General features: G+C 46.5%; 1 protein-coding gene across 1 annotated transcript; it reads left to right on the forward strand.

Moving 5' to 3' along the window:
- The first annotated feature begins 413 nt into the window (after nt 1–413).
- CDRT4 (CMT1A duplicated region transcript 4) lies at nt 414–2,424 on the forward strand. The gene is made up of 2 exons (XM_037809325.1): nt 414–441; nt 1,967–2,424. The coding sequence occupies exons 1-2, from the start codon at nt 414–416 to the stop codon at nt 2,422–2,424; spliced, it is 486 nt and encodes a 161-aa protein (XP_037665253.1).
- Nucleotides 2,425–21,456: the final 19,032 nt, after the last annotated feature.

A 21,456-nucleotide genomic window follows, 5' to 3' on the forward strand; every position in this document is an offset into this window, starting at 1 on the left:
AATTTGACCACACTTACATGGCTCGGGACTTGACCTCTGGGAGAGGAGATGGCCTGGTTTTCAAGTTGGGACACTTTCCCTCCATCTGTTCATCCTCTGTACAGCCCCCAGGCCTGCCCTAGCACTCACTCCTTTAAAGCTAGGAGAGCAGAAAGGAGAATATCTGGGGATTGCCGTGACATCCCATGCTCGGCTCCCCCCGCTCTCTGCAGCTCTCAGAAGGTGTGGTTATCTCCTCTGGGGACTGGATCACCTTCACCTCATACAGACCCTGGGACTCAGGATTCCTGGGGTGGCTTCTGATCACTTTCTTTTCAAGAAGGTCAGTTTGGGGCAGCCCTGGCTAACAAGTGTGTTTTCCCAAAGGCATGTGGACGTTTGACGTGGAGAACCCTATAAAAATGAGAGAGAGGATGGATGCAAGAAGGAAGAAAAACGAAGGTAGGGGCTGGTGCATTAACAATGGAAGCTCCCAGGGTGGGGCTGGCCAAGGTTGGAGGATTTGGGGTGCAGAGACATAGGGGCGGGGACCAGCGAGGGTCCACTGTGGTTAACGCTGGTAGAGAGTATCGCATGTTCAGAAGACGGAAGGGGGTTGTCCTGACAGCTTTAGGCTCACTTCTCCCCAGTTCATGCAGATGCCCTAACCTGGAAGATCTCTGCATTTTGCATTTGTGTCCAGGAAATAAGGTGGAACAACTAAGTCTATGCCTGAAGCTTTGGTGTCCATTTTCTAGTGTGAGGAGATGTCACACATCTTGTCTTCCTCAGGCAGTCATACGTGATTCTTGCAGGGAGATGGATTCCTTCCCCAGCACATTCCATCCCCAGACAAGCTCCAGATTCTGAAGGTCCACAAGGCAGTTGGGGAATAACCGTATCATCTGCATCTTGTCTTGACTATCCTCATTTATGGAATCTTCCACTGACTTCTGTTTGGGGATGGCAGGATGAACCTTTTAATTCCCCTCTGTCCCAAACTCCTATTGAAATGACTATATATATATATATATGTATATAAACGGAGGAAGTATGCACTACCTGGGAAAACAGAGGATGGTAGCAGCTACAGGAGAGAAATTTTGAGTCATTTCTGCAAGCAAATGGGAGGAAAGAGGGAAAGACCTGCCTGTGATTAAATATTTGCAAATGAGCAGCAGGCTGCTTGGCAAGCTAATGGGTAAAATTTTTAGCAAAGCTCCCAAAACTTCTGGCCAGCAACAATAGTTAAAAGCTCATGGGTTTGTGAGCCAATTAGAACCGGGTTCAAATCCACTGTGGGCTAATTGTGTTAGCTCGCCAACCTTGGTTTTCTCCTCAGTTAAATGAGGATAATGCCCACCTTACAGGGTAATAAAGATGAAATGAAATAGCAGAGGCCAAGAGTTAACCATTTCCCACAATGTTAGCAGTTGCCATTTACTGCTTCGACATGTGTTAAAAGCTTTACATAAATTATATCCTTTATGAAGTTGGTCTTATTCTAATCCCCATTTTACAGATGATGCAACTGAAGTTTAGAGGCAGGCTTAAGAAACCTGCCCGAGGCTCACAATTAGTAAAGGGAGCAGAGGAGAAATCTGACTACAGAGCCCATGCTCTCCTGCCCTAAGCTATGCTCTGCTTAGCCCTTTATATATGACATCATTTAATCCTCCAAAAAATCTACGGTAGCCATTTTTATGGAAGTTCAGAGGTTAAATAATTTGTCTGAGGTCATGCAAAACTTTGAAACCAAGCCTTTTAATTCCAAGATCCCTGCCCTTTATAATTATGTTCTTCTCTTAATTGCTCTGCTCTGCGACTTTGAGTTGGATTTTATTCCTACCAGAATATTCCTCCAAGAGGTAGAAGGGCTGTTGTGTACGATGGAGAGGACTTTAAATTGTGGTTCCAGTACCCTCTGAATCTTTGAGGAGTTGAGTTATTTTGTCTCTAACTTGCCTCTCTTTCTCTTTGCTGGAAGGACTCACAGAAAACATTGGCCTTCCTCTGAATCTGCTTGAAAAGCACGAGCCTTGGCCAGCCTACGTCACATATACCTCCCCGATGGTGAAAAGACTCATGGAGAAGAGCAAAGCTAGAGAACTGGAGTGCAGGCAAGCCCTGGAGGAAAGCCAGTGGGCAGCGGGGCAGAGCAAGCCTCCCAGCGTCATCCAACTCAAAAGGCGGAAGTCGTCCAAGTCTTCTGGCGAAGTTACATTCAAGAACCCGCTGTCAGAGGCCTCGTTATCCATTTGGGGTGCCTACTCCATGGTGACCATGGCTTCCTCTGTTGTCCCAGAACCCACACATTTCCACACAGATGCCAGAGACGGTCCCACTGCAAACTGTAACAAGATCGTCTTCTCCCGAAAACCCTCGATGAGGATGATTCCATACAGCTCTCTACTGGCCGGCAAGGAGAAACACTCGAGTATGTAGCAAGGCGTTTCTGCAGCCATCCCACAAGACCGGACAGCAATTAAGCACCATTTGCCACAAATATCACGATGTCCTTTAAACTTGAACCCGCCCCGTGCTCATGCAGCAGTTGGCTGAGACACATCAGATTGGAATGTGGGCCTTTGTCCACTGTCCAGTTGGGCTGCGTGGTCCCAAGCTTCTAGCTCCCACCAGAGATGCTGAGGGTCTACCTATGCACGTAGGGGTAGGCCCAGGCAGGAGGAGAACCCACACCAGTTATTTTAACAAAGAGAACCTAATACGCAGAGTTATTAACCAGGCATGGAGGCAGCAATTGCAGAAACAGCCATCACCCCCAAGGCTGGAGGAGATGAAGGAAGATGATGGACTTATTAAAAGTCGCTGGGAGAAAGACCCTGTGAGCTGAATCTTGGACTTCCGAGGTGGGGGGCTGGGCGTGGCGGTGGGGCAGTCTCTGAGCTCAGAGGGGCTCCTTGGGGGGTGGGGACCCCAACCTCTGAGGAGGGGGTGCTTTAGGGAGCTGGTGTCCCAGAGGACACCAGGAGGTTGGTTCGGAAAAAAAGCAACCTGGATTCAAGTGCTTCTGCAAAGAGCCATCGCAGCTGAGCGAACCCAACAGCAGCAAGAAACCAACAGAGAGTCAACAGGAAAAGGCAGAAAGAAGCAAATTTTTCTTCTTCCTCCTCCGCCGTGTGGCTCCCTCTGGTGCCCCCCACCGGTGGGGCCTCTCGGGGCATGAAGCGGAAATGTGGTTTGAACCAGCCCCAGCGTCTCAAAGCAAAGCATAAAAGGATGCATTTGATGCCAAGAGAAAACTAACTTACAAACCAGCTCAGCAGGGTCCCAAAAAACCACATCCTGCTGTCCACTGGGCCCCTGAATCTGGTGCTGAGATGTTTTTCCCTTGGAGGTGTTTCCTGGGGGGGGGGGGGGGGCAAGGGTGTCCCCTGCTGAGAAATGGAGGATTTTTCTCCTCCGCGCTAGTTGAGGCTTGCCTTGTGGAGCAGACTTGGCGGGAGAGGTTCCTGGCAGGGCCCCAGTTATTTTGACAACAGCTAGAACTTTGGTCTACCCATGGCCTGAGCTGGCCCCAGTTGACCCCAAGTCAAGTGATCCTAAATAGCCTCCAGTTTCCCACCAGACAGGCTTTAGCTTTAGAAGCAACATGAATTGGAGTCATGAGGGGCAGCCCCAGGGGGTCTCGTGTTTGCAGCTTATCTGTTGAGCATGATTTTCTGGCTGGCTTTTCTTTGATGTCCTAACCAGTCTTCCACGTGTTATTCTATTCTCTGCTCCTTGCACCCCTTCCGAACCTAGGGCTTGTGGGAGAGACCTAGAGATGTCACAAACTTTCTCTAAGACCCTAGAAGCCCCTTGACTTTGCCTGTGTTTCAGTGTTTATATTTGAAAAGCAGTTGATATCCATCCTGCATTCCTCAGAGAGATGGAGGGGATGCAGTGTGTTAATCAATATCCATCCCATTTGAAAAGGTTGATGTTGCTACACATATGCATTCTTTCCATCTGAGAGTCTTGCATAAATGTTTGCAGACACATCTCTGACTGCTGTGTGTTGGTGTTGGGTCGGCTGTGCAAATGAGGAGCTCCATTCCTGGATTCCCAACCCTTGACCGGAATGGATTCCTACAAAAAGATAGGTGGGTTCCAGTGAACCCAAATGACTGCATTTTGTGTTCTTGGAGTGTTTGTAGACATGGAGTCAGGTGACAAATTCCTCCGACGAGAATTTTTTTTTCCCATGTTCTTTTATGGAAGTCTATTTCCAGAGTCTATTTGAGATGTGGGTTACAGACCCTCATTAAATGTTAGAGTTTGCACGGGTTTGGGTTTCTGACTTCCAATCCCTTTGAGGGCAGAGAAGTCTGGTGAGTTACATAAGGTGACTCACTCAGTTTTTAAATTTTTTTTTTCAAATTATCAGATGTTTAATAGTTTTGAGAAAAGTGTATACTCTCCAAATTAAAGTGACTTTTATAGATAGAATTGCCTGGATTAATTTTATTCTCAGCCTATTATACAACCCAAGCATCAATTGAGGACGTTATTGACACTTTTGATATTGGGGTGAACCCTGCTTGGCTTCTGTCTGGGGTCCAGAAGCATTGCTTCCTGGGGCAATTTTTAAGACTAATTCCCTTTGAAATGAAGGACTCTGGTTGAGCCCAAGATGGGGTTCAGGCCTGGCCAGTACAAGAACTTGGCCAGTTGTGACTCTATTTGCCTGAGGACATTAAGGAAGGCTGCTGGGAAATAATTCTCCCAGACAAGCTGGCCCCATAATGAAGCGTTGGTCATTGGAGGAGGGGATCTCGTGTGCCCCGGGGTGTCCATTGATTAGATTTGCCTCCTGGTCCCATCTTCCATGGGCGCTCTGAAGGTAGGGAACTGTGGGCTGACCTCTTAAGGGACTCTTTCCCCAATGGAAAATGGGGAGAAATCTTCCTTCTGAGTCCACAACACACAGAACGTTCCACCACCCTGGGTGAGGGTGAGAAGCAGTCGGGCCTGGCGGCCCAGCGGATACTTGGCAGAACCAGGTTTTTCATGAGAACCTAGGAGACCTCCTTGGTTTGCCCAGAAACCCATGTGGAGCCCTTCTTGGGGGCTGAAGGCCATTCCAAATAGGCGGATCGCGGGGAGGAGGGTGGCTTCCTCCTCTTGATGGCACGTCCTCTGCACGTCCAAGCTGAGAGGCCGGGGGATCTCAGTTCACTCTGAACATATTTAACCTCCACCTCTAAAAGCGAACTGGCTTCCCTGATGTTTCTGCAGTCGCCGGCATGTTCTTTTTTTATCTCCTCTGTGCATGGAATTTTCTGCCTGGCAGAAAACCTGTTTCAATCAGCCTCCCTGCCATAGGAGGTTTAGGAAACCCAAGCATATGCATGTCGTCGGCCAGTCTGTGTTTCTCTGTAACCAAGGCCCTGCTTTGGCACATTGGACAGCTGTTTTCGAACACATTCTTTGGCTCCCGCACACAATGTGGTATTTACCCCTTTGCAAATTCCACGGTCAGTGTTGCAACCCTTGCTGTTCAAACTTCAGCAACGAGACTGAGCCTGGGTGGAGGCTGAATGGGCATCAAACAGTCACACCGTCTGCCTCCTCCCAGCCGGGGCCCTGGACCACGTCTTGAAGGCGATTAGGTTTTTTGACAGATAAGGGGCTGCAGGAAAGCCGTTAGGGAGAAAACTGTTTAAGCAAAGTGCTGGTGCAGGGTGGGCAAGCTAGATGTTTGGGGTGCTCTGGGGTCCTCTGACTGGACTGGAATGGGTGGCTGGGGTGGGCCCTCAATGGAGGGGTCCTGAGCAAGTTGTGCCTTTATTAATAGGGGTCCCAGAGCATCATCTGGGATGGGGCCAGCATGACATGACAGCCAATCCCTTTTGGCCCCAATTTCCTTATTTAGAAAGTATAAATGCTGCAATGCATTTTTTTTTTCCAGGACACCCTGAGTTGGAGATTTTGACCCTCAGGTCTTATATGGGCAGGTCCTCAGAGAGCCCAAGAAGCCCCCAGAGCAGGGGACAGAGCACGGGATGTTGTCAAAGTCTTCGTGTGGGACTCTCGCCCAGTGTCCAGCCGTGTGTCTATGGGAAGATGCAAGAATAGAAATAAGGATCTCAGCCGTGCCAGGTTCCCAAGGTTGTGTCCACAGGGGACAAAGTGCCATGAGACGTGTCCAAGCCAATGTCCTCATCTGTACCATGGGGCTGCTTTCAGCCTCTGTCAAGACAAACCTGGAAGCTTTTCACCATCTCCATCTTTCTAGGCTGATGGACTCATTTTAGGAGCCCTCCCTTTATCAGTGAGAGAAGACAGAGAAACGGGTGAGGGTGCGATGGTGTCAAGGAAAAGAAGGAAACCGATTTTTCTGAGATTTGCTGGGATCTGATGTTGTCAGAGCCCAGCTTGAAGCTCAGGTCTAGGTGTATGTTCTGTCACATCATCAGGAAACACTCATCCTCTGTCACTACCCTTTTGACCACCCCTGTCTCTAATGAGGGACCCAAAGCCTCAGCCAGCTGCTTAAGGTACTTATTTGGCTGTTCACATGCTCTAAGACTATTGAACTTGTAGGGCATGGCTGGATTGGGCCCTTCTTGGGGACAGTGGATGGACATGTGTGATGCTTCTGGGGCACGTGGGGGAGGGTGGGGCAGGGCCAGCGGGGGAGGCGAGAGCACCTCAAGTTGGCTGGGGCCACTGCTACCCCATATTCTGTGTCTTGATCCCAACAGTGACATGATTTCCACCCTGAGCAGGGCAGAATAAATAGACGAGAAGCTTCTGGTCCCAAAATGTGCCCACTTGGTACAGGGTGAATAGATGTCAATGGAGAGGCCACTGGGCTCCGTGCCCAGATCCCACCGTCTTCTCCCAATCCCTGTATTCCAGTGCAAATAAAAATTCCTGTCCCACCTACAGCTTTCTAGGAAGCTCATATCCCTGGGGTTCCAGCAAGGCTGTGGTAGGAATTCACTGCCCCCCAAGATTCAATTGTTCAGCCACTGGAAGAGTCCATTCTTTCTGATAGGCAAGGGAGGTGAGAAGCCACAAAAATTTAGGGCAGATTAGAAACCTGGCCCTCTCGGATTGATTGTGCATGTCCGCCAATCAGAAGGATTTTTGTAGAGAGTGAAGTTAGTACCACAATGTTACAGCTGGGAGGAGGTTCACCCTAGCTCATGTTTGGGTGTATTTGGAGCTTGTCGATGCCCATTTTACTGCTCACAGACTCTTTCCGGGGCTCCTCCATTGCTTGATTAATTGCTGACGTAGGAGAGGCATTTGGGGACTGAAACCCAGGCCTCTCCAACGCTTCTCCCCTACCCCAAACGCCTCCTGCTCGGTTTCACCAATGCCAGTCGTGTTGATGCCTCCCGAAGCAGGGAGACGGGTTCAGTCTGTTGCTGCGGAACCATGGATGGCTCTTCTGCAGTTTCTGCTGTGAAACCCCTCGTTATGTGGCACACCCACCCAAAACCAGTTCCCTGTGAGCCGCTGGGCTAGCAGAGTTCGGATGGTGAATCAAAATTGTGGTGGGGCCCGGGGTGGGATCTACCCTGTTCACCGTCTTATCCCCGGGGCGGACCCACCACCTGGCACGTAGTAGCTGGGGTCCTGTATTTATTGGCCAACGACTGGTGAGAGGAGATCCTAGCACCCCACACAAAATGCACTGTGAAGCGGTGGTTTCTTTCATAATGATCAGAGACCAGAAAAAACGCTTTGCTAGTGCTTTGCTATAAGGCTCCTTGAGCCCTGACAGTGTGATTCAAATAAGGCATCCCATAGGAATCTTTTGTGGGCCTTATAAGATATTGGAGGGCTAGAATGAGTAGGTGGCACGATCTCTTAAAACGCAACATCCGGTCATGACGTTCTTTTAAATAACCCATGCGTACCCACGCGATAAAATCCCCTGCCAACTATTTTGTTTCCTCTAGTCTCATCAGAAGAGACATAATCTCAGAGACCCCATGGTTTCCTTGCTTCTCTGTTTGTAACCAGGCAGATGGGCATCCGACAAACACCCATGGAACAGGGTAGACACGGGCTTAAATTCCAGCTGTGGAGTCATTAGACGCTCGCGTGTATTATATTACTCAAAGCACAGGGTTCTGTGAGTATATTTGCGTTAGATTAATGACACGCTCTCTCAGGCTCGTGGAAAGGGGATTACTATGGAAGGAGGAAGGATTAGTGGCAGGGCAGCTGCTCATTAAAAAGGGTTGAGGTCATGGCAAAGTCGGGGCCAAGTGGAATTTTAGTGGCCTGGCGAGTTTTGCAAATTTTGCAAAACAACCTCCAGTCCATTCTTGGCCTCGCTCACATATATATCTGTTTCTGTCACAACGTGAAAGTCCTTTCCTAGATCAGGCGTGTGTTAGGTTAGTGCATCTCATTCTAAAACCCAGAGGAAGTGACGAACATCTGCATGCTGTGTGTTCTGGAACATTCCCTCCTTGCTTGCTTTTCTGTCCTGGTGGACTGGGTTGGGCACCTTCAAAACAGACCTCAAGTTCCCTTTTCTGTCCTCGCCACACCTGGGGTAAGTGCCGGGTCTCAGCTTTCAGTCTGTGGCCCGCTGAGCTCTGCTTCAACATCCCTAGTTCTCCAGGTCTGCCAGCTTCTCCAGGTTTCTGCAGCCCCTCTGTAGACTGGGGTGTGAAATGCCTTTCAATCCCGGGAGAAAACATTGCTTTGTTTGACGGTTTTCTTTGCTTGGCTTTATCCTCACTCCCTCTCCTTCCTGCCATAGTTTTCTTTCCCCTCCATCCTTTCCTTCCTCTCTCCTTCCCTGCCTCCCTCCTTCCCCTTTCTTCCCCTTCCTTTTGATCTCCATTGTTGATTTGCTTTATTTTTGGAATTGCAAAATAAAATAATGCTTTTTTAAAAAAAATAAATTCTCAAGACTTCCCTGAAGTATAAGTGACAGAGTTGACCCTGATGCTCCTAAATTTTGGGGGAAACATGTCCCTACAATACGCAGACACCAATAGTCCTAGCAGCTACCCTAAGGACAATGGGACGTTCTCAGGCACTTTCTGGAAAGTTCGGAGGAATGCTTGAGTATTTCACAAAAGAATCTTAGTGCCCCTGTCACCCCACCCAGCCTCTCATCCCAGAGCAGCTGTTTTGGGGCTCCAGGGCTGTCACTCCACCCCAGCCATTGGGGCCCCTGCAGCTTTCCGACACCTAGCCCTGCCTAGGTTGTAACTGGCACGTCTACGCTGAAGGCAGGGGGATAGCAGAAGCACAACAGAGTACATGCAGATTGCTACCAGAAGTGACTATTTTGGGGGCCCACAGGCTTCAATCTGACTTTCTTCCTTGCCCAGTTCCTAAGCAGCCTCCCCCTGGGGAGGGTCAGCTCTGCCACCAACACGGTCCCAGTGCATCACTGTTAACTCAGCATCCAGGCCCAATCACCACTTCAATAATCTTGAAGATGTTGGAGGCAGTCTTCCCTTTTCCCCATCAATAGTCTGCCTCTTTCCTTGATCACAGGAAAAACTGCCACTGGGGACATCAATTGCCTTACCCACAATGTGTGGTTTAGATCCCCTGGTCTAGAAAAGACAATCACAATATTCAACAGTGTATTTCCCGAAGCCTAACTTGTACAGTCTGGAATAACCATGCATTTGAGGTTTCAGAAAGTTCAGCAGAGCAGAGAGCTTTCATCTGGTCCTCCTTAGGGTTCTATGGCCAGAATGTGGGGAAGGTAGGCTTTCTGATCTTTCTCGGGTAGCTCTTGGACAAAATACATATGGCATCACCATCACCACCACAACCGTCACCAACATCATCAACATCACCCCCATCACCAATACCACCCCCATCACCATCTCCACAATCACCACCCCCCCACCACCATCCCCACCATCAGCACCACCACCACCATCACCATCTCTACCACCATCTCCACCACCACCATCACCACCACCACCACTTCCATCACCCACCACCATCACCACCATCACCAATACCACCTCCTTCCCCATCTCCACCACCACCACCACCACCATCACCATCTCCACCATCATCACCACCACCACCATCACCACCACCACCATCACCATCTCCACCATCACTACCATCACCAACACCACCTTCATCACCATCTCCACCACCACCAACACCATCACCACCAACAATACCACCACTACCACCACCACTTCCATCACCCACCACCATCACCATCACAACCATCACCAACATCATCAACATCACCACTACCATCACCATCACTATCTCCACCATCACCACCCCCACCACCACCATCACCATCTCTACCACCATCTCTACCACCATCTCCACCACCACCATTATGACCACCACCACTATCACCAATACCACCTCCATCACCATCTCCACCACCACCACCACCATCACCACCACCAATACCACCACCACCACCGTCACTTCCATCGCCATCATCAATACAGAACAATAACTTTATGGAAGAAGAGCCCACATGTTTACAGAAAAAATGTTCTCTAAACCAGCAAAGACACAATCCCCAAAAAAGACTTATTTCCCATCACCTGTAGAACATTTAACATCTCCATTGGAGGCATTTGCATTTGGATTACTTCACTGATCCTGGACACACCAAGAACAACCCCTTAAATTGGCATGAAAAAACAGGCTCTCCAAAGTGGTTCCTCTCAGAAAAGGAGGAGCTGACCAACAGTGTCCACAGATGGACTCCAGATGTCCATGAACTTGGATGAGAAGAAGACTACATCTTTATTCTCACTAACCACTCACTGAATTTTAGAATTTCCTTCAGTGAAGTATGAGTAATATGTGTGGCTTTGTCATCAGTAGAAAGCACAGATATTATTAAATAATGTTATAGTTGCAGATATCTGGACATACTGTCACGTGCCTTGCTTCTTCAAAATTATGGCAATTTAGATTTCTACTGCACCTTATTATTTAATGCATTAATAAAGAAAACCTACAGCATGCTTAGCACACATATCTGTTTTTAAAAATACTTTATCTAGTTTCAAAATAATTGGTGTCCCTTTTTATCCTATCTATTTTATTAGGAAAAATATTAAGATCCCCTGGCAGAAGGTCAGTTTCCCTGACTTCAACACTTTTCAGGTCTTGCTTCTATTGAACATCTAAAGTGGGAGCCTCTCTCCCTCAACATCTACCGCAAGAAGTAACCATCATTTACAGTTTGGCATGTATAATTTCAGACTCTCATTTTTCAATGCAAATACAGATATATTTAAAGTATGTATACAAATAGTGCAACATATAAAAACAGACACCATCATTTTTAATGAGCTCTCTACATGGATTCTACAACTATACATATTCAGGACACTCCACATCTCTCCTTGTTGATGCATATAAATTGACCCCATTCTTTTGGACTGCTGTGGGGAACCAGAGTTCATTTATCCATTCCCCCTCCAATGGATATTCAGGTTGATGCCAATTTTTTTTCCATTACAACTATCGCTACAATGGACCTTGACGTCTTCCTTGAGGTGACGACTCCTGCATTTTCCCATGCCCCCTCTTTCAGTGCCTTGGTGGCCTTCTGGGGCCCTTTCCTAAGGAAATTGACTTGAGTGGGATATAATGGAGAAGCTACAAAGTGCTGAGTGAGGGTGTCCCACATTTGTGCTTCTTTTCCTGTAGGCTTTTGAGAAATGTATGTGCATAATGGGGGGATGTCGTGGCCTCAAGAATGCTTAAACAGGGTCATGAGGGACCCTGGTGCACAAACAACATAATCCTGAATCTGAGCAGGGGTGGTGACTGCCTCAGGTTTCTGCACAGTGTCTCATTACTGGGCTCCTTGTACAGTTGCCCATGTTGAGCACTGCACAACTTCAGGGTGGCAGTGGGGACACAATTTCACAGGGACTGTAATGAAAATTAAGCTCCCTGGAGCTGTGTGACATGATGTCCTTGGTCTTATAGGTAGTAATGACTAAATAGATCCTTTATTAAAAATATGGGACCATACAAAATACATTTGTTTTGCATTTCTTACTTAATGCTACATCATGGACAATCCTTGAACTCGGTAGGTAAAAATCTAACTCACTCTTTTAAATAGCTGGTTGATGCTCCATAGAAATAAGTACTTCCTGCTTTGATTTGATTATTTGATTTCGACAAAGTTCGAGTCTTTGAGTTCTAGTGTTCCTTTCTCCCTCACCTGACATCTGGCATGGCGTGATAGAATACATCCTAATATCTATGTAGACTATATAGATTTTCAAGGTGTCCTCTTACCTCACTTGATGCCCCAGCTGATGTCCGATGAGGGCACTGAGACTCGGGTTGAGAGAATGTCCTAAGCACATGTGGGGGAGAAACAGCAGCTGACGCCTGGTCTCAGCTTCTCTCACCAGAGCGTGTGGTTTCTCCAGGCAGGCGTCTGCCCCCCTACCTGCTCCACAACATTTGCCGTGGATCATCCCCAGTGGTTTGGGGCTCACTGGTCCTCCTCAGCCACCCACCCCAGGACATGTGTGCTCTCAAACAGCCCTGGGTCCAGCTCTGGTGGAACCAGAACATGCCCTCGTCGGTGCTACCAGCTGCCTGCTCGGGTTCCTCAGGTGGCTCCAGGTTGGCAGTGGCAGGAGGGCTCCCTTGCCAATTGGGACAGATATCCTGGAATTTAGCTCTCCTTCTACTTTCAGTCATCTGCTGGAAAATGGTCTTAATAAACCCCCAAATCCACAATGGCTGCTGGGTGAATGGCACCACCTGGAGTTGTGCAACTGCCCAATGTGGGCAACCACACAGGGCAGCCCTGGAAGGAAGAGATGCTTGAAGTGAAACCTGAGGGCTAAGTGGGACTTAGCCTGAAGAGAGAGAGAGAGATTGAGAGAGAGAGAGAGAGAGAGAGGTGGGGAAGGCATGACACAGAAAAAACAGCATGAGGGAGGGTGCAGAGGTGATGTGGTGGTTTTAAAAAATATGTCCCCAAATCCTTTGATGCTCGTCTTAAACCAGATGGCTTAAAACAAAGAAATTTATTGTCTCACACTTCTGGCAGCTCGAAGTCCAAAATCAAGGCATCAGCAGGGGCATGCTCCATCTGAAATCTGTGGGGCGAGCCCTTCCTTGCCTCTTCCAGCTTCTGGCATGGGCCAGCCACCCTTGGCACCCCTGGGCTTGCAGACACATCAGTGCACTCTCTGCCTCCTCAGTCTTCCCAGGGCATCTGCCTGGTGCTGCCTGCCGTCTCCTCTCCACTTCTCTAAAGGACACCAGTCATATTGGATTAGAGCCCTTCCTAAGCCAGTTTGGCCCCCTCTTAGCTAATCCCATTTTCAAAGCCCCATTTCCAAATAAGGTCATATACAAGACTCAGGATTAGGACTTGGACGTGGCTTTTGGGGAATCATAATTCAGCCCATAGCAACACTATTCGCCGTAGGAGGTGGAGTCTAATCCCTCTCCCCTTGGATGTGGGACTGGACAGAGTGACTCACTTGTAATGGATAGCAGATGGCTGGAGTGACACTAAGTCACTTCTGAGATTAGGCTGTACCGTGGCTGCACCCTTGGGTGGGTACTTGGAGCCCTTGCTCTGGGGAAATGAGCTGCCTGCCAAGCAAACATCCCTTGAGAGAGCCCATGCGGGGGGAACTGAGGCCTCCTGCCAGCAGCCATGTGCTGAGCCTGAAGTTGGATTCCCCAGCCCCTCCGGATGACTACGGACCTGGCCAACAATGTGATGGCAAACTTGAGAGAGACGCCGAGCCAAAACCACCTTGCTCAGTGCTCCTGGATCCCTAACTGTCAGAAACCCTGGGAGATCATAAGTATTTGCTGTTTTAAGTTGCTGAGTTTCTGGGGGTAATTTGTTATGCAGCAATAGCTAACTAATACAGGTGGGAAGACGTTCAGTTTCATTGAAGACATTAAAAGAAGGTAGGGCAGCCTAGCAGAGGCAGCTGATTGCAGACGTCAGTGTTCATAAGAATTGCCTGCAATAATGAAGGGTCCTGGGACCCACTTCCGGAGAGTCTCATTCAGTAGATCGGGTTGGGGTCCAGAGAGCTGCATTCTGAACGAGCATCTCAAGCTATTCTAATGCAAGTGTTCTGAAGGCCACACTTTGAGAAGCCACAGCATGGGAGGGTCGCTGGGCTGAGGGATCCAAGATGAGGCTGGGGAGGTTGGTAGAGGTCCAATGTGGGTCACATTAAAAACAAAGCAAAAAGCCCTTTTATCCTAAGGATAGTGAAAAGCCACTGCAGGGTCTTAAGCTAGGCAGTTGCTACATCCATAAGCAGAAGCTAAAACCTGCTTGGCTTTCCTGTCCCGCTGACTGTCAGCATGAATACTGGTTTTTATCATCAATCCAAAGCAGAACTTGAAATAGGAGGAGATGAAGAAAGACAGGATTTAAGGTCTGTGTTTGAAGAACTCACAAGAAATTTTAAAAATGCCTAAACAGGAACCTGCCTGCATGGGTGAGAGCTGTCTCTTCCCAAGTTATCAATGTGAAAGGCTGTGTCTCATTCCAGCAAAGCTGTGGCTTTGGAACTCCATTTTGGTCGCATTTTCTGAGATGGTTCATGGACTATACAAAAACCCAGTTGCTTTAGAGTCACAGAATGATAGAGTGGGAGGGCCCTTCAAGATCATTTTAGAGACCTTCTAATCTCGCCCAGTCATTTTCTTTTTTTCTTTTTTTTTTAAATCATTTTATTGAGATATATTCACATACCACGCAGTCATACAAAACAAATCGTACATTCGATTGTTCACAGTACCATTACATAGTTGTACATTCATCACCTAAATCAATCCCTGACACCTTCATTAGCACACACACAAAAATAACAATAATAGTAATTAAAGTGAAAAAGAGCAATTGAAGTAAAAAAGAACACTGGGTGCCTTTGTCTGTTTGTTTGTTTGTTTCCTTCCCCTATTTTTCTACTCATCCATCCATAAACTAGACAAAGTGGAGTGTGGCCCTTATGGCTTTCCCAATCCCATTGCCACCCGTCGTAAGCTACATTTTTATACAATTGTCTTCGAGATTCATGGGTTCTGGGTTGTAGTTTGATAGTCTCAGGTATCTACCACCAGCTACTCCAATTCTTTAGAACCTAAAAAGGGTTGTCTAAATTGTGCGTAAGAGAGCCCACCAGAGTGGAATCTCTCTGCCACTGAAGCTTATTTCATTTCCTTTCACATCCCCCTTTTGGTCAAGAAGATGTTCTCCATCCCACGATGCCGGGTCTACATTCCTCCCCGGGAGTCATATTCCACGTTGCCAGGGAGATTCACTCCCCTGGGTGTCTGATCCCACACAGTGGGGAGGGCAGTGATTGCACCTTTCAAGTTTCGCCCAGTCATTTTCAAGCTGAGAAATAGAGACGGCAGGAGATTATACGTATAGACATATATATTGTAAATATTGATAAATTTATTCTAGGAATTGGCTCATGACTGTGGGGATTGGCAAGTCCAAATTCTGTAGGGCAGGCCACATGTTGGAAACTCAAGGAAGGTGATGTTGAATTCCCCAGGAGAAGACACAAGTTAGAAACTCTGGTGAAGGTGACATTGAATTCCCCAGGAGAAGCCAGCCAGCTGAAGAAGAGGTGGAAATTCTTCTTTCGGACTTCTAAAATCCTCAGTTCTGGCTTTAGACTCCCAGCTGATTGGATGAGGAGACTCCCCTCATTGCCAAAGATAATCTCCTTTGTTGATTGTAGATGCAATCAGCTGTAGATGCAATCAACTGACTAAAGATATAAATCCATCTATGAAATACCCTTACAGAAAATTGAGCCAGTGCTTGCTTGACCAAACAACTGGACACCCACAACCTAGCCAGGTTGATAAACGAAGTTAGCCATCACTAGAGGTACAAGCCTATGTCCATCAAACAGCCCACAAGGCCTTCTACACGTAACCCTCCTACTGTGTCACTCACTCTACTCTAGCCTCCCTGCCCTCCACGCTATTCCCCACAAATGCCAGCATGGCCCCTGCTCAGGGGTTTTGCACTTGCTGTACTTTCTGGCTCAGCTCTTTTTTGATCTATCTACATGGCTAAGTCTCGACTACAAATACCTCCTTCTCAGTAGAGATTTTGTCTGAGACTTATGAAAATTGCATCTTGTCCTCTTCATACCCTTTCCCTACTTAGTTTTTCTCTCACTTATCATCCCATGGAACATCACACATTCTACTAATCGTTTATTGTCTTTCTCCTCCATTGAAATATAAGGTCCCCGAGGGCAGGGATTTTTCCGTTTTGTTCACTGCTTTTCCCCAGAGGTTTATAACAGCTCCTGGCATGTGGTAGTTGCTCCATTAGGCTTTGTTGAATGAATGTACAAGTGTGCATGTGCATACACACACGCACACGCAGACGCACACACATACATCATACAACACACATGCTCAATCCCTGGAATTTTACATTTAGCAATCTTGGGGATCATTTCTCTTAAAGCATACAGAGTCACCTCATTTATTTTATTATTGGAGAAGTGGTGGGTTTCAGGAACAATCATGCGTAAGATACAGGGTTCCCATACACCACCCTATTGTTAACACTTGCATTGGTGTGGGACATTCGTTACACTTGATGGAAACACACTTTTATAATTGTACTATTACCAACAGTCCAGAGTTTAACTTAGGTTCACTGTTTGTGTAGTGCAGCTCCACGGATTTTTTTTTTAAGTTTTACTCTATTACCATATACATATAACCTATCATTTCCCTTTTTAATCACATTTCAGATATATATATCTCAGTGCTGTTTATTATGGTTACAGTGTTCTGATATCATGACCACCATCCATTGCCAGAACATTTTCATCGTTCTGTTTATTTTAAGCCTTAACTTCCCATTCCCTGTTCGCACCCCTTCCCATGGGTAACTTATATTCTAGATTCTGACTCTGTGGGTTTTCTGGTTCTAATTATTTCATATCAGTGAGATCATACAGTCTCTGTCCTTTTGTGTCTGGCTTACTTCACTCAACATGACGTCATCGAGGCTCATCCGTGCTGTTGCATAAATGAAGTTCTGATACATCATTTTTAAAAACGACTGCAGAGTGTGCTATTGTGCAAATGTTCATAATGTATTTAATAAGCCTCCCCCTTGACGGAAATTTAGATCATATCCAGCCCTTAACTGTTGTAAGCAAGGCTGCAGAGTATCCTATATCCTTGCTTGAATGAATGAGTTTCTATGTAAGATGAATTCCTGGAAGTGAAATTGCTGGAAATGCATATTCCTATTTTGACCATCACTACCAAATCGCCCTGAAAGGTCACAGCTGTTTACACACTCCTCAAAGGTTTATGAGGGGGTCATTTTAAAAAAAAAGTTTGTTTCCCCACATCTTTAATTGTCACTTTGCATTTTCAAACTTTTTGATCTTTGAAAATTTAATCAATAAAAATATCACCTTGCTTTAATTTTTAATTTTGTCTTAATGGTAGAGAGCACCCTTGCATTTATTTATAAGCCATTTCTATTCCTTTGGTGGGTTTGAACTATTGATTTATGTGCTTTGCTCACTAAAAAAAAAAAACAGAGTTGTTGATTTTGGACTTGTGATTCACAAGTTCTGCTTTTATATTAAGCTCTTTATCCATAATCTGCTTTTCAAATATTTTCCCCACGTTTCCATTTGTATTTTGATTTTTTTTTTTTTTTTTAGTATTTAAGAGATAGACAAAATTTTAAATGTTTTACAGTCAAATATACATGTTGTTATTTATGGTTTCTGAGTTTTGTCACTTTCTCCCCTTCCAAGATTATAAAAAAATTATCTCATGTTTCTTTCTGGTACTTTTTCAGCTTTTCTCTTTTTAAACCATGCATTTTTTTTTTTTTTTTTTTTTTTTTTTAATCATCATTTTATTGAGATATATTCACATACCACGCAGTCATACAAAACAAATTGTACTTTCGATTGTTTACAGTACCATTACATAGTTGTACATTCATCACCTAAATCAATCCCTGACACCTTCATTAGCACACACACAAAAATAACAAGAATAATAATTAGAGTGAAAAAGAGCAATTGAAGTAAAAAAGAACACTGGGTACCTTTGTCTGTTTGTTTCCTTCCCCTACTTTTCTACACATCCATCCATAAACTAGACAAAGTGGTGTTTGGTCCTTATGGCTTTCCCAATCCCATTGTCACCCCTCATAAGCTACATTTTTATACAACTGTCTTCGAGATTTTAAACCATGCATTTTTGATTCAACTATAATACATTTTTGAATAAAGACAGAAAGGAGGATTCAATAGGATGTTTTTCCCTATGCCTGGCCAGATCTCCAATGATATTTATTGAATAATCCATCTTTCCTTTTGTGATTGAAAATTTGCCTGTCTCTATTTTATACTATTCTATCCTTTCCAGACTCTTCTGGGGCTCTCTGTTTGGTTCATTGATCTGTCTGTCTATTTATGTGCCAGAATCAAATTGTTTTCATTAATGTAGCTTTAAATTCTCTTTTAATATTTTGTAAGACTAAGCTGAGATGGCCTCTCTGAAGTTTGTTCTGATTTGTTACAGGCTTTTTGGCAAGAATGAAAGCTGTTTTTAAGGGGTAAAATTACCGTCTTTTTTCTTAGGTGACCAGAATGGGGAGTAGAAAGTAGGCTCTTTGATCCTGTCAATGGACAAGCCCCATTTTCCTACTGACAGGTCAAGCTCCTTAAAGGTGATAATAAAATAAACACTAATTTTATTCCATCCACTCCACCGAAAGTACAACCCAGTCTGCAAACTAAACTTATTCAACTTGTGCTTTGGTTCGGGTTACCTCTAGCAGGTGTGATAAGAAGAGTCAAAACCTGAATTTCCCAATTAATGCAGCTGTCTGGAGATATACCCACCCCCCTTTTCAAAATAATAAATAATGGCAAAGTAGAAGGAAAATAGTAGATTGGGAAAAAAGAAACAAACAAACAAAACACCTTTGGCACCCTTGGCATATAGCTGCTGCAAATGATTCCACCAAATCTTGAAGGAAAATCCAAAGCACATGAAGCACTGGGGTAAGGCTGTGGAGCCGATCTGCAGTCAGAGCTAGCGTGGAAACGGCCTTCCTCGGAGTGGGAGGTGGGGGCCCGAAATCCCTGGACACTGATCCAGTGGGAGCCTGGTATGAAGTTCATGTTTCCAGTGGGTGAAGCGTAGGAAGCAAAAAACAGATATTTAGGCATTTTTTTCCTTCTCTGCTTCTCTCTCCTAGAATATTCCTGGCTTCCCCAGAAACAGGCTCTCTTTGTGTGACCCTGCCCCAGGCGGCTTGGCAAGGGGTGCCATCTGTGCCTCATGAGAAACTGTCTTTGAGAAAGTCTGAGGAGCCTGGGGAGCAGAGCTCAGCTCCCCAGACAAGCAGCTAAAGACACCCCAGCCTTCCCCCACCCGGCCCGACCCTGACGGGGGGTGAGTAGGCTGAGACTTCTGCTGGATGCCTTCTGCTGCCCTCCCCCAAGCACCTACTGCTGCAGAACGACCCAAACCCCAGGCACAGGGAATCAAGGTGACCAGAGCTTGGTGTCTGTAAGCCAATGAGCCTGGCTTGCCCTTACACTCATCCTGCAGAATCCTGTTTAGAGCTGGGCATGCGCGTCTGGCATCCGCCGTCTCGAGCCTTTCTTGGAGACCACGCTCATATGTGTCTTAAGTGGAGAAGGGCCAGTGAGGAGAGCGGCGGATGCTCCAATTTGAATGAATGAACCAAGGGGTGCCTTTCTCCTGCCTTCAGCCCAGTACAACCTCAGGGGACCCCTTGGTAGTTCATTGTCAAGCACAATTGACAGGCGTTGGGATTGGATGGTGTCCCCCGTAAAAACATCCCCTGGCCCTGTGGCTCTGGACTCATTTGTAAACAGGATCTTCAAGGATCCAATTAAGCTGAGGCCAGACTGCATCCTGGTGGGCCTTCATCGAATGGGGATTGGAGTCCTTTTAAGCAGAGGAAATGTGGACACAGAAGAACCCAAGGGAGGAGACAGAAGGAGACAGACGGCCATGTGACAGAGGCAGAGACTGAGTGATGGATCACCGACAAGCCACCACCAGAGCACTACAGACCTTGGAGAAAGCACAGCCTTGCCACCTCCTTGACTTAAGATATACAGCCTCCAAACCGTGAGCCCGTAAATCCCTGTTGTTTAAGCCAACCAGCCTCATGGAGCAAACTAAGACAAGTGTTCAGCGGTGGAACGAGCCGGGGCTGTCATACCTGTAAGTTCCCCAGTCTGGGGTGGTCCTCATGGTGCTGATCTGAAGCTGCCCCTGCCCCAAGGCTGCTGCCCCAGGGCTCTAGCTCTGGCCTTACATGTCCCTCCTGCCTAATGCTCTCACCCAGTCAGTTTTGTTCTTCTCAGTTAAATGCTTTTCTCCATTTCCAGAGGTCCTCATGTGTGCCCCTCTCTCTCCTCAGAGTTCTCCACTTCATCATCCTCAGGGAGGTCTGGTAAGCAGGGGTTCGGGAGACAAATCATGACACATCAGTCTCTTCCTGGTAGACCAGAAGACTGAGCCCAGCGGTCATAGCTCTAGCCACCCACAAGCTCCCTGTTGTGGCTTGAATTGTGGTCCCCAAAAGACATATCCAAGTCCTCACCCTGGACCCATGCACGTGCCCTGTTTGGAAATGGGGTCTTGGAAGATATTGTTAAGTAAGGTGAGGCCAAACTGGATTAGGGTGGGCCCTAACTCAATAGGACTGATGTCCTTACAGGAAGAGGACATTTGGACACAGACAGATAGACGCTGGGGAGAAGACCATGCAAAGAGGGAGGCATTTGCAAGCCAAGGAGCCTAAGATTGCTGACCACCACCAGGATCAAGAGGAGGCAATGAAGGACTCTTCCCTGCTAGCTTTGGAGGGTACCTGGCCCTACCAACACTCTGGTTTTAGGCATCCAGGCTCCAGAACCTTGGTAGAATAAATTTCTGTTGCTTTGAGCCATCGGGTTTGTGGTACTTTCTTACAGTGGCCCTAAAAAACTAAGATGCTCCCCAGGAGGTTGCTCCCATCAGTTGCAGTAGACATCTGTCTCCATGGCTGTCGGGAAAATTAAATGAGATAATATATATATAGTAATAACACTGAGAGCTTACTATGTGCCATCACTGGCTTTATCTGATTCAGTTCTCTAGAGACCTATGAGCTAGGTATTTCATTGCCCCCACTTTTTTGTCCTGACTTTTATAGATAAGACACAGTGAGATGCTGGGCCATACTGAGCCTCAAAAAGAGCCTTGCTCATAATGAAAACTCAGTAAATATGGGGTTGCAGCAGCTGCTTAAATGGGCTCTTGTGACTCTCTTCTCAACTCTATGTATAGTGACATCACATTGGTAGCTTGAAAGTGGCTATGATGGGAGTATTTATACCATGGAAATTGGCAAACACTTCAAATCAGTTAGTTTTTTCTTTTCCCCTGGATTTTTGGCTTATACCACTATAACTGGTAATATTGCACTCC

This window comes from Choloepus didactylus, chromosome 18 (genome assembly GCF_015220235.1).
Source record: "Choloepus didactylus isolate mChoDid1 chromosome 18, mChoDid1.pri, whole genome shotgun sequence".
Lineage (NCBI taxonomy): Eukaryota > Metazoa > Chordata > Mammalia > Pilosa > Megalonychidae > Choloepus > Choloepus didactylus.